This window comes from Malassezia japonica, chromosome 4 (assembly GCF_029542785.1).
Source record: "Malassezia japonica chromosome 4, complete sequence".
In the NCBI taxonomy this organism is placed as follows: domain Eukaryota; kingdom Fungi; phylum Basidiomycota; class Malasseziomycetes; order Malasseziales; family Malasseziaceae; genus Malassezia; species Malassezia japonica.
The window spans coordinates 746,815-759,027 of NC_083373.1; the positions used below are offsets into that span (position 1 = coordinate 746,815).

At 62.3% G+C, this 12,213-nt stretch overlaps 7 protein-coding genes across 7 annotated transcripts; 5 read left to right on the plus strand and 2 right to left on the minus strand.

The window, feature by feature from the left end:
* Positions 1 to 228: 228 nt before the first annotated feature.
* Positions 229 to 646, plus strand: MJAP1_002761 (2-iminobutanoate/2-iminopropanoate deaminase; the record flags this gene model as incomplete). The annotated part of the gene is made up of 2 exons (XM_060266694.1): positions 229 to 507; positions 530 to 646. 2 exons carry the CDS (start codon positions 229 to 231, stop codon positions 644 to 646), a joined length of 396 nt encoding a protein of 131 aa, XP_060122677.1.
* A 21-nt stretch (positions 647 to 667) lies between these two features.
* Positions 668 to 1,521, minus strand: MJAP1_002762 (uncharacterized protein; the record flags this gene model as incomplete). Its single annotated transcript, XM_060266695.1, has 3 exons — positions 668 to 1,195; positions 1,218 to 1,272; positions 1,295 to 1,521. The coding sequence occupies 3 exons, from the start codon at positions 1,519 to 1,521 to the stop codon at positions 668 to 670; spliced, it is 810 nt and encodes a 269-aa protein (XP_060122678.1).
* Positions 1,522 to 1,629: 108 nt separating this feature from the next.
* Positions 1,630 to 3,285, plus strand: HTS1 (histidine--tRNA ligase; the record flags this gene model as incomplete). Its single annotated transcript, XM_060266696.1, has 1 exon — positions 1,630 to 3,285. The coding sequence occupies one exon, from the start codon at positions 1,630 to 1,632 to the stop codon at positions 3,283 to 3,285; it is 1,656 nt and encodes a 551-aa protein (XP_060122679.1).
* A 1-nt stretch (position 3,286) lies between these two features.
* cys2 (homoserine O-acetyltransferase) lies at positions 3,287 to 4,750 on the minus strand (the record flags this gene model as incomplete). The annotated part of the gene is made up of 1 exon (XM_060266697.1): positions 3,287 to 4,750. One exon carries the CDS (start codon positions 4,748 to 4,750, stop codon positions 3,287 to 3,289), a length of 1,464 nt encoding a protein of 487 aa, XP_060122680.1.
* Positions 4,751 to 4,953: 203 nt separating this feature from the next.
* On the plus strand, positions 4,954 to 5,670 carry MJAP1_002765 (L-methionine (R)-S-oxide reductase; the record flags this gene model as incomplete). Its single annotated transcript, XM_060266698.1, has 3 exons — positions 4,954 to 4,961; positions 4,985 to 5,370; positions 5,393 to 5,670. The coding sequence occupies 3 exons, from the start codon at positions 4,954 to 4,956 to the stop codon at positions 5,668 to 5,670; spliced, it is 672 nt and encodes a 223-aa protein (XP_060122681.1).
* Positions 5,671 to 6,606: 936 nt separating this feature from the next.
* On the plus strand, positions 6,607 to 7,521 carry MJAP1_002766 (uncharacterized protein; the record flags this gene model as incomplete). Its single annotated transcript, XM_060266699.1, has 4 exons — positions 6,607 to 6,948; positions 6,972 to 7,112; positions 7,183 to 7,476; positions 7,498 to 7,521. The coding sequence occupies 4 exons, from the start codon at positions 6,607 to 6,609 to the stop codon at positions 7,519 to 7,521; spliced, it is 801 nt and encodes a 266-aa protein (XP_060122682.1).
* A 288-nt stretch (positions 7,522 to 7,809) lies between these two features.
* MJAP1_002767 (uncharacterized protein) lies at positions 7,810 to 12,213 on the plus strand (the record flags this gene model as incomplete). Its single annotated transcript, XM_060266700.1, is given in 2 exon segments — positions 7,810 to 8,332; positions 8,351 to 12,213. 2 exon segments carry the CDS (start codon positions 7,810 to 7,812, stop codon positions 12,211 to 12,213), a joined length of 4,386 nt encoding a protein of 1,461 aa, XP_060122683.1.

A 12,213-nucleotide genomic window follows, 5' to 3' on the forward strand; every position in this document is an offset into this window, starting at 1 on the left:
TCTTGCGTGCAGCCCGTCGCGCGAGGAGCGCGCTGCGTGACGTTCTAACCGGCCGTCCCCCGATCTGCGCCAGGGCGCCGCCCGTCTCTCGGCCGAATGAGTAAGCAGGCACGGCCGCGGGGGATGCGGAGGTATCGTCCGCTTCCCATGTACGTAGCGAGTGTGCGCACGGCGCTGCGCACGGTGCCGCTTCGAGCAGTGCGTATTAACCACGCAGCAATTCGAAGTATGAGTTCCGCTCCCTACCGCACTGTTGCCACCCCCAACGCCCCCGGCGCGATCGGCCCCTACTCGCAGGGCGTCGTGCACAACGGCACGGCCTACCTTTCGGGCTGCATCCCGCTGGACCCCAAGACGATGCAGATCGTCGAGGGCGGCGTGGAGGCGCAGGCCGAGCAGGTGCTCAAGAACCTCATGGCCGTGCTCGAGGCCGCGGGCTCGGACAAGAGCCATGTGCTCAAGGTCACCGTCTTTATGAAGGACATGAATGACTTTGCCAAGGTCAACGTGCGTTGCTCGGCTAATCCAGACTATCTACGAAAAGGCATTTGCTCCGTACAAGCCCGCACGCTCGGCTGTCGAGGTCGCGCGCCTGCCGAAGGACGTGCTCGTCGAGATCGAGTGCATCGCCGCCGAGAAGAAGTGACTCAGTCCGGCCCGTATGTAGCTAGGTCAACCGGATCACTATATACATCACCACCCAGCTCACAAACACCATCGCCATGGACAGGATGGTGAACCAGCCCATGCTCCGCGCTTTCTTGGAAAAGACGCCGAGCTGGCCGCGTGTACGCGTCATGAGCGACAGATTCTGGTCCAAGCGCGAGCCGGCCTGCTCGACCAGCACGCGATCACGCTCCAGGGCATCGCCAAACGCGGCTGTGTTGCGCTTCAGGACGCCGGCCATGCGCAGCAGCTCGGACGAGAGCGCATCGTGCACTTGCGCGTCGGACTGTAGCGTAGGCTCCGCCGCCTTTTCCGACGGCGCAGCGGGCGACACGGGCGACGGGGTGGGGGGGGCGGCAGACGGGGCTCTCGCGCCGTACTCTTCTTTGAGCGCCGCATCGCTCGGCGCATCGGCCGCCGGCGCATCGTCGTCCGTGCTCTGGTCTTTGCTCCGTGCCTCTAGTCCCGCATACAGGTAGTCGTCCCAGTATTCGTCCATGCCCCGTGCACGTTTCGAGCGCGGCATGGTCTGTGTGAGCTGTGCGACGTACCCCTGCGAGACTCTCGACCGCATCACACACACCTGCAAGCCGCCGAGCATCCTCCCTGCATAAGCCATGGCACGTACCCGCTTCCCTGCTCGCGCGCGATGCGCTCCGCACGCCGTGCGGCCGCGAGCAGCTCCTTGACGCGCCAGCGGGCGGCGTCCGTGCGATTCGCGACGTTCGCACTCTTATGCTCCTCCTCCCGCGCCATGCGCTCCAGCGCCTCGACATACTCGCTCAGATCGCCCGGCGCACCCTCGCTAGCCCTGCGCGGCGCGCCGTAGAATGGCTCGCGCGCCAAGGCGGCCATCGTCGGGGTGAATGTTTACGTAATTTCAGGTTCCTTCTGTCGATGGCCCTTCGCTTGGTGCGTCCTTTTGTACGAGCATCGACCGGAAGAGGACTTTCCCTACGGACCATGTCACAGACCAGTGCGAGTGCAGACGCAATTGCGGCGTGCCGCACGCAGCTCGAGTCGCAGCTCGAGAAGCTGCGTGCGATGAACAGCGAGCAGGCCGCCGCCTCGGCGGTGCGCCCCGAAGTGGCCCTGCTCCAGAGTCTCACGGACCAGCTGGCGGAGCTGAGCGTCGAGCGCAGCAAGAAGAACGCGTCCAAGTTCACGCTCAAGACCCCGAAAGGCACGCGCGACTGGGACCCCTTGTCGATGGCGCTGCGCAAGCACGTCTTTACCACCATTGAGCGCATCTTTGCGACGCACGGCGCCGTGACCATCGACACGCCCGTGTTTGAGCTGAAAGAGATCCTCTCGGGCAAGTACGGCGAGGACAGCAAGCTGATCTACGACCTGCAGGACCAGGGCGGCGAGCTGTGCTCGCTGCGCTACGACCTCACGGTGCCCTTTGCGCGCTTCGTCGCGATGAACCCCACCGAGTACGGCAGCATCAAGCGCTACCACATCGCTAAGGTGTACCGCCGCGACCAGCCGGCCATGTCCAAGGGGCGCTTCCGCGAGTTCTACCAGTGCGATCTAGACATTGCCGGCACGTACGACGCAATGGTGCCGGACGCCGAGTGCCTGTGCGTCGTCACCGAGGCGCTGGACGCGCTCGGCATCGAGGGCTTTACGATCAAGGTGAACCACCGCAAACTCCTCGACGCCATCTTTGCGATCTGCGGCGTGCCCGAGGACAAGATCCGGTCCATCTCGAGCGCCGTCGACAAGCTCGACAAGAGCCCATGGAGCGAGGTGCGCCGCGAGATGGTCGAGGACAAGAACCTCGCTGAAACGTCGGCGGACCAGATCGGCGAGTACGTCCAACTGCACGGCGGCCGCGACCTGCTCGCCAAGCTCCAGCAGGACGCCAAGCTCACGCAAAACCCACGCGCTGTCGAGGGCCTCCAGGACATGGAGCTCCTCTTCCAGTACCTCGACGTATACAAGGTAATGGACCGCATCTCGTTCGACCTGTCGCTTGCGCGCGGCCTTGACTACTACACCGGTCTCATCTACGAGGTGGTGACTGCCGCGAGCGCCCCGCCGGGCTTCAAGGAGGGCGAGGCCCCGGTCAAGTCCAAGAAGAAGAAGGACGACGACGAGATCGACGAGAGCACCGTGGGCGTCGGCTCGATCGCCGCGGGCGGCCGCTACGACAACCTCGTCGGGATGTTTAGCAACTCCAAGAAGCCGGACGCGGTGCCGTGTGTGGGTATCTCGATCGGTGTCGAGCGTGTCTTTTCCATCCTGATGCAGCGCATCAAGGAGGCGCAGGCCAAGGGCGAGCGCACCGCGGTGCGCCAAAAGGAGGTCGAAGTATTTGTCATGAGCATGGGCGACGGCCTCCTTCTCGAGCGCATGCAGGTGTGCAAGATGCTGTGGGACAATGGTATCAAGGCCGAGTTCCTCTACAAGAAAAAGCCCAAGCTCCAGGCGCAGTTTGCCGTCGTCGACAAGGAGCAGGTGCCGTTTGCGGTGCTCCTCGCGCCGGGCGAGTGGGGCGAGGGCAAGGTGCGCGTCAAGCAGCAGCTCGGCAAGGAAGAGGGCGGTAACGACAAGGGCGAAGAAGTGCCGCTCGCCGACCTCTGCCGCTACCTGAAGGAGAAGCGGGATGCGTAGCTTAGTAGAGGAAGCCTTTAATCGCTCCACCGACGTTTGCGACATCGATCAGGAAGCTGTCGTGGCCATGGGGGGCATCCATCTCATAGTACATCACCGACTGGTTGCCGTTCATGCGGATGCACTCGGCCAACTCGCGCTGCTGCTCCACGGGGAAGAGGATGTCGCTCTGGACACCAATAATCAGCACGGGCACATTGCGCAGCCGGCTCAGACCGCGCGCGAGCGCGGGGACATAGCGGTGCGCACCGGGGTTCGAGATCGTGGAAATGTGCTTGCCAGACCGGCGCCGGGGCTCGATATTGTGCTGCACCTCTTCCGCAATGTCCTCAGGGCTGATGGGCAGCGAGCCGTCCTCGCCATGCGCCAGTAGGCGCGTCTCGGCCAGCTCGGCCAGCGCATCGTCCGACATGTCAAACAGATCCATGCTCTTGGAAATGTAGATGAGCGAGTTCGCGTCGTATTTCAAGCAGAACTGCTCGCCTTGGTGGTCTAAGTAGGTCTCGACCAAAAAGTCGGGGCACAGCGCAGGAATACGCGCCTCGGACACGGTCGAGTCGCGGTTCAGCGTGCGCCGCATACGCCCAAAGCGCTGCTCCCACTCGGGGCCAGAGCGGTAGGTGATCGTGGAAATTTGCCGCGCAAGCTTCATGCCCGTGTGCGGGGGGGCCTGGTCCGGGCCATAGTAAAAGCCGCGGTTCCAGTTGGGGTCAGCCATCAGCACACTCCGCTGCGAAAAGCGCAGCGCAATACCGGACGGCGCACACCGCGCAGTGCCGCTAATACTCGCCATGCGCAGCACACGGTTGGGGAAGAGGTGCGCGGCCGCAATGCTCTGCATGCCGCCCATACTCGAGCCGATGCTCGCATAGAGCGTGTCGATGCCGAGGTGGTCCAGCAGCAGGAACTGCGCACGCACCATGTCAAAGATGCTCAAAATGGGGAAGCGCGTCGCATATGGCTCGCCATTGGGGTCCAATGGGTACGGACTCGACGGGCCCGTGCTGCCGTAGCACGAGCCAAGCACATTCGTACAGATCACAAAGAAGCGATTCGTATCCAGGGCCTTGCCGGGGCCAATAAAGTCCTCCCACCAGCCCTTGGCAGGGTTCTTCGGCGTACTCGCCGCATGCGAGCTCGCCGACAGGCCAGTGTGCACAAGGATCACATTGTCGCGGGCTTCGTTCAGCGTACCCCACGTTTCGTACGCAATCTGGAACGAGGGCAGCGTTCCGCCATAGTCGAGCGCAAACGGCGCATCGTGCTTATACAATTCGTAGCCAGACACCACTTTTTGGTACGCAGGCTCGGGGCCAAAGCCGCTCGGCTGCGCCGACTCGCTCTCGGCGAGCTCGACACCTTTCATGCGCGCAGCCAGCAGCTGGCGCTCGCGGAGCTCGTGCTGGTCTACACAGGGCAGCGGCATCGCATCGAGTGGGCCAGTCGCGAGGCGTCGCGCGGACATCGCAGGAATACGCACCGCATGAGTCGCCCGGAGCACGGCCTGTGGCCCACGTCCCCGCACAATTCGCAGCATGCCGAGCAGTGGCAACACAGCGAGCGATCCTTCTTCCCCGCTGCCCTCCACACCGCTTGCGCCATTGGCCGGCGGAAGGCGTGATCACACGTGATGTATGTACCGCGGCGCACGGAGCGCCGAGAGCGACCATGGTGCAGTAGGTAGTATGAACTAACGCAGCGCGGACGCAGCAGGGCTGCCCAGTGACGTGACGAGCAAGAGCGCATTTTACACGCACCTCGAGGAGCAGCTCACGGCGCTCCTCGACGGCCAGCGCAACTGGGTCACGAACCTCGCAAACGCGAGCTCTGTAATCTACTTTTCTATGAACAAGTTTCCAGAGTGGAAGGAGAAGCGTGTGAACTGGGCCGGCTTCTACCTCCTCTCGCCCCTGTTTCCCGGTGCCGAGGTTTCTTCTGGCAAGGACCCCAAGCTCTGGCTCGGTCCCTTTTGTGGTCTCCCCGCGTGCCAAGCCATTAACTCGGTGCCTGGGCGCGGCGTGTGTGCGGATGGCAGCGCGGTGCTCCCCCCGCGCACCGTGTGTGTCCCCCGGACGGATGACTATCGTACGTGTCTCTACTGACTCAGCCGGCCACATTGCCTGTGACTCGCTCTCCCAGTCGGAGATTGTCGTGCCGATTGTCGTGCCCCGCGCGAGCCTGTCGCAGGCCAGCCAGGAGGCCATCCGAGGCAAGGGCGAGCCGGAGCTCGTGCGTGCCTGGGGCGGTCGAGGCGACGGCGACGAGGTCATCATTGGTGTGCTCGACATTGACTGCGAGTCGCAGAATGGCTTTGATCAAGATGATGTACAAGGGCTTGAGCGCATCGTGCGCCGCATCAGTGCGGCCTGTGACTGGGCCGTCTAAACGCTCCACTTGGGCCGGCCGGTGCGGCAGCGCACGAGCCACCGGTTGACGAGGACCGGGTGACTGCGGAGCGCCGCAGCACAAAAAGCGGTAATAGCACGTACTCCACATGTTGCCGCAGTAGCCGGTATGCGGGCAGACTTGATTCCTAAATATTCTAACCAATCATAATATTTCCCAAGGGTCTTGCGCTGCGGATTACCGCAGGGAAGGGCCGGCCGCAGCCGCTTAAATCAAATTTTTCTTCTAGAACTGCAGTTCCTATGCAGTTGTCCGGGGCTTGTCATTCAGGCACCCTGGCGCACATAGCAAGTTGGGTGGGGTAGTTTAGGATAAGAAAAAAGTCGCGCAAGCATAGTGGTGGCGGCGCCGGCTCTGAAATTTCTTTATCCGCTGCATCGTTGTTTTTTTGTGCTATAGCGTGAATTGGTACCAGCGTCCCCTCTAGCGCCTGGTATTCAGTCCGAGAAGACCCTTACACAGCCTACAAGATTCTTGATCGAACACAACATCGGCAGCGCTAGCTGAGGCGGCTGCACAGATCCTACCCATGAGCTCGTATTCAGCAAGTACTACACACGCCGAGAACGGCGGTGCGACTGCAGTAAGTCCCTTTGTATGCTCATAAAGACCTGCACGTACCCTAGCAACGGACACGTGTATGGCACACCTGGCCATCTCGACTTCCGCTCGGCCAAGGGCTGTGCCGCTAGTCCCACGGGAGATGCCGGGCGCATCGTCCTGAACAGCCCCCGTGGTGGCACTCCTCTGGATACAGGCTCTATGCGTAACGCTTCGTTCGCGGCGCGTGCACGATCACCTTCGCACTCGTACAGTGGTAACTTTTCCACGTCGTTCGGTGCGGCAGGCGAGGCTTTGTCGCTCTCCGCGTCGGAGCGTGCACGCCCCACCAAGGGCGTTTCGCCCTCGCCCAACATGCGCGACACCCGTACGCACAAGCACGACTTGGACGCCGATGTGAAGCCTTCGGCGAACCCTTCGATGCGCTTTAGCACCACGGTGCCGACGCACTCGATGGGCTCGATGGAGGCTGCCGCGCGTCAGTACGGCATGTCGGGTCACCGCAAGCATGACGGCGAGAGCTCGTCGCCGCCCCGCCTCGCTGTTCCCCCGTCGGGCTCTCCGGCGTCGTCGGTGGATGCGGATGGCGACTACAAGGACGTGCACGGATCGTACCAATCGAACCAGCTCCTGCACAAGTGCGAGAGCTGCTCGAAGGTATACCGCCATCCCAGCTGCCTAGTGAAGCACCGCTGGGTACGTGTCGAGACTAATCACAGGAGCACACCATGTACTGGAAGGAGGCGTCCAAGTTCCTGATGAGCAAGCATCAGCAGGTCCAGCTTCTGGAAGCGGCCGCGATCCTTGTTGGCATGGACTCGAATGCTCGTTCGCTGCCGGAAGAAAAGGCGCTGTGGCCGGTAAGTGCTGCTCTACTTACCCCAGGCCGCTGTCAGCCCTCCGTCATCTGGGTTGCTTGGCTGTGACCAGGTCAACTTCAACAAGCTTATGGCGAGCAAGGCGCGCAACAACTCGCCTCTCCCTAATGACCCCCAACACCCCGTGCCGTTCGGCACGTCTGCCCCGACCCACCCTGCACAGATGATGGGGGACCATGTTGGTGGACCCCATCGTACCACACAAAAGTCGTCGGGGCGCGAACCCTCGGATGAAGATATGGAAGATGAAGATATGGGCGCTGGAGACGACTCGTCGGAGCTTGATCTTACCACTCGCGAGGACGCCTACGGCCTCAACTCGGGCGGTGATGTCATGGCCGACATGGTACGTTGTGCCATCTAACAGCAGGACATGGAAGCAGACGAGTAGATAAACTACGATACTACCCACTACGAGGCACTCACGACTCAAAAGCTTACGGAGCCTTGGTCTATTCTATACATAGCCCCGTACTGGCCTAGGCCGCTAGATCTTGTTTGTACAAGCGCTCCGTGGGCGCCACGCCGCGCCTTATTTTCGGCCGAACCAACTGCATGTGCGCACGGAGCGACCCCATGCGTGCATGCGACGAATCGCGCGGGACCAATAAATACTGTGGGGTTAGCACCGGCAGTTTGATACGCAACTTCTCCGCCGGTTCTTGGTTACGCAAGGTCCATGTCGGTGGTCACCAATGATCTAGGCGAGCGCGTGGAGGAGGGTTACTTCGGTAACCTTACTCCTGAGCACAAGACCACGCTCAAGGAGTTTTGGCGCCGCTTCTTCGAGCTCACCCAGCGCAACAAGGAGCGCTCAGCGGAGCTCGATCGCCTCGGTGGTCCCAAGGCAGCTCAGACAGGCGATGAGCTGTCGAACTCTGTCGAAACCAAAGAGAGCAAGGAAAAGAAGCAACACTCGGACGATGCCAAGAAGGCCGGTGAGCTCAAGGCGATTGACGATGCCGTTGCCAAGTACGGTGGCCCCTACCTGGAGCAGGCCATGTGGGACGCCTGCCAGCTGGACGCGCCTGATATGACTGCGCTGCGTTATCTGCGTGCACGTCAGTACGATGTCGACCGTGCGCTTGGTATGATGGTCGCCGCGCTCCAGTTCCGTCTCGACATGAACGTCAACGAGCTGCTGAAGAAGGGTGAAGAGGGAATGAAGGACGTTCCGGGCTTCCTCAACCAGTTCCGCCGTGGTATCTCTTATATTGAAGGTAACACGGACAAGTACGAGCTGCCGATCTACTTTATCCACGTCGCGCGTCACTTTACCAACGCGCAAAAGATCGAGACGCTGCAGCAGTTTGTCGTGCTTGCGATGGAAAACTCGCGTCAGTTCTTCACGCCCCCGACCGAAAAGGCAATTATTGTATTCGACATGGCGGGCTTTGGTCTGAAGAATATGGACTGGGGTTGCGTAATGTTCATCCTCAAGTGTCTCGAGGCATACTACCCCGAGTCCCTGCAACGCATCTACGTCCACGGTGCCCCGTGGATCTTCAAGGGTATCTGGGCCGCGCTCCAGCCGCTGCTTGACCCCGTTGTCCAGGCCAAGATCAAGTTCAGCAACAAACCGCACGAGCTGGAGGAATACGTGCCCAAGTCGCGCTTCCGCAAGGGTATGGGCGGTACGCTCGACTGGGACTGGGACTATATTGAGCCTGTTCCGGGCGAGAATGATCTCCTGAAAGAGACCGAGACGCGCGACGCGATCAAGAAGGAGGCGGACGAACTTGTACAACAGTTCATCGAGACCACTAACGAGTGGATCAACGACAAGAGCAACAAGGAGGAGCTGGATTACCGCCGCTTGGTCCTCACTAAGCAGCTTCGCCTGAAGTACTACCAGCTCCGTCCTTATACCCGTGCAGTCTGCGTGTACCAGCGCACCAAGGTCATTCGCAACGACGGTCTAATCACCTGGACCTACCCCCAGACGACCGGTCAGACGGAGAAGCAGGAAGTCTGTGACCGTCACAATGTCCCGGCGCTTATCAAGTGGCTCAAGGAGCACGACGAGGACACGCTCGAGGACTCGGTCGGTGGCACAACGTCGCCGGCGTGCGTTGCTGGCACGTCCTACGACGTCCTCGACGCCCTCAAGGCCCCCAAGAAGGCCCCCAAGAAGGCGTCGAAGCCAGCTGAGAAGGCCGAGAAGCCTGAGAAGGCCGAAAAGGCCGAAAAGGCCGGCGGCGACGCGCCCAAGGAGGAAACTGGTGCCGGTGCCGGTGCCGCCGCTGGTGCCGCTGGTGCCGCCGGTGCCGCCGGCGCTGCTGGTGCGGCTGTGGCCTCGAAGCGCAAGTCCAAGTCGTCAAAGGCCGCTCCTCCGGCTGAGGACGAGGGCGAGGCTACCGAGGCGCCGAAGGAGCCCAAGCGCCGCCCCCGCAAGCCTGTCGCGAACGGCACCTCGGAGGTGCCTCAGAAGCGCAGCAGCAAGCCCCGCCGCAAGCCCGTGCCTGCGGCCGGTGAAGAGACTGTGGCGAAGGAAGAGGATGCGAAGGAGGACATTGCTCAAGCGCCCTCGGCCAAGGCGGCACCAGCGCAGGACACGGCCAAGGAGGCTGCGCCCCAGCAGGAGACGCTTACCGAGAAGGCCACGCAGCTTGGCTCTTCTGCAACGGGCGCTGCGACGGGCGCTGCTGCTGGTGCCGCGGCAGGTGCCGGTGCGATGCTGGCCGGTGCTGCTGCTACGCTCGGCCTCTCTGGCTCGAAGCGTGCGCCGAGTGTCGCGTCTGAGTCGTCGTTTGCCTCGGCGGAGGACTTTGTGGATGCGTCGCGTGCTCCCCCGGCGCGCAGCGGTATTGCTGCCGCGAACCAGGACGATGACGACGACGACGACGACGATGTCGGCGAGGTTGAGGAGGAGCGCCATGCGGTGCACAGTGCGCGTCACCAGGAGCTTGCGCGCGAGTACGACCTCGACGACGAGGAGCAGTCCGTGCTGAGCGACGACGACGACGATGTCTCGCTCACTCCTGACACGGTGGTGGCCCCCAGCTACACCATGGGCAAGGTTAATGCCTCTGAATGCCAGCAGAGCGAGGCTGAGTTCCGCGAGGACCTCGAGACGGCGCACGAGGCGATGGAGTTGTTCCTTGACTCGCGCATGCGCGAGGCTGAAGAGCTCTGTGAGCAAGGCGCGCACAACCGCCTGTACCGCTCGGTCGGTATGACGCTGATCAACAGTGTCAAGTCGGTGATGACCTTTGAGCCGAACGACATGCAGGTGGCGATGAAGTGCTGCAAGCACACCATGTCTATCGCCGAGGTGCTGCGCAAGAAGCCGAACTTCCTGTCGCGCTTGCTGCCCGGCCGCAGCCTGCCGTCGCTCACGTCGATGACGCTCATCCAGCAGCACGCCGAGCTTGTGTACGCCGAGGCGATGCTTCTCCGTGCCGTGCTCGGCATCCTCTACTCGGGCGACACGATCGGCTTTGTGCGCCAGGCCATGTCGCTGCGCAATGCCTACACCATCATGCGCGATCTGCTCCGCATGGTCGAGCAGGCCGACAGCGCGGTCGAGGAGGCGAACATCACGGGCCGCTCGTCGGTGAAGTCCATCGACCAGGACCTGCGCTCGGGTGTGTACCTCGGCAATGGTCTGTCGTCGCTGATCCTCTCGCTGCTCCCCCGTCGCCTGCTCAAGGTGATGGAGACGGCTGGATTCACGGGCGACCGCCAGCAGGCGCTGCAGCTCTTTGAGCGTGCCGGTGGCTGGACCAAGGCCAAGGCGCAGCCCGCTGTGTCTGCCGAGCAGGAGGGTGTGCGTCGCCCCATGTGCGACATGGCCATCCTGCTGTACCACCTGGTGATTGCTGCGCATGTCCCCGTGACCGATGTGGACCTTGCGTTTGCCGACAAGGTCCTGTCGTGGAACCTGCAGCGCTTCCCCCACGGTATCTTCTTCCTGTACTTCTCTGCGCGTCTGTACGCGACGCAGGCGCTGCCCGAGAAGGCGATTGAGTGCTACCGTGCGGCGATCGAGTCGCAGCGCGAGTTCAAGCAGCTGCACCACCTGTGCTTCTGGAGCCTGTCGCTCACCTACCTGAGCACGAGTGACTTTGATCGTGCGTACGAGTGCTACGATGTGCTCTCGCGCGAGTCGAACTGGTCCAAGGCCATCTACCAGTACGCCAAGGCCGCGATGCTCTACGAGTCGAGCGCGCACAACCGCGCGCAGAGCAACGCGATCATGCTGACCGTGCCCAAGCTCGTGAAGCGTGTGGCCGGTCGCCACATTCCGTTCGAGCGCTTTGTCAAGCTGAAGGCTGCCAAGTTTGGCCGCCAGAGCCAGCTGGGCCTGCCTGCGATGGAGTTCTCGTACCTGTGGCACTGCATTGAGCAGACGCCCGTCTTTTTGCTGATGAGCAACCAGCTCACGCGTATCGACGAGGTCATCGACGAGCTCGAGACGTACGAGTCTCCGAGCACGTACGGTGGCGGCGAGAAGGACTTCTACGCGCTGTACTGTCTTGCTTTCTTTTTGCGCGGTGTCGCCCTGCGCTACGTCGCCTACCCCGAGCACCACACGCTTGTCCGCCACCCCGTCGGCGAGCGCATCGATGCTGCAGAGGTGGCCGACGACGCAATCCACTCGTTCAACAAAGTGTTTGAATACGGCAACTTCCTCGACTCGGTTGACCGCTACCTTGTGTACTTTGCTCACTACGAGCTTGGCTGCCTCTACTCCGCACACGGCAACGAGACCGAGGCGCGCCAAGAGCTGGACCTGGTGCTCTCGCGCAAGCCGCTCGTCGCGCAGGAGGGCGGCCCGCTCCGTTCGGGCAAGGCCGACTACCTCCTCAGCGGCATGTGCCAGCTGCGCGCCAACGCTGCGCTCGAGACGATGCGCATCCGCCGCGACCGCTCGGCGCAGCGCCTGACCAAGAGCCGCTCGACGCGCCGCAGGAGCACGAGCGGCGCGCCGCAGGGCGCACGCCTCGCGTCGCGCCAGAGCATCCGTGCGAGCGCAGCCGATACTTCGTACGCGGATGAGAATGGCTCGCCGCTGCGTGCGTCGAGCAGTCGTGCGTCGGAGATTGGCCGGCGCGCGAGGCAGAGCCGCTTGGTTGCTTAA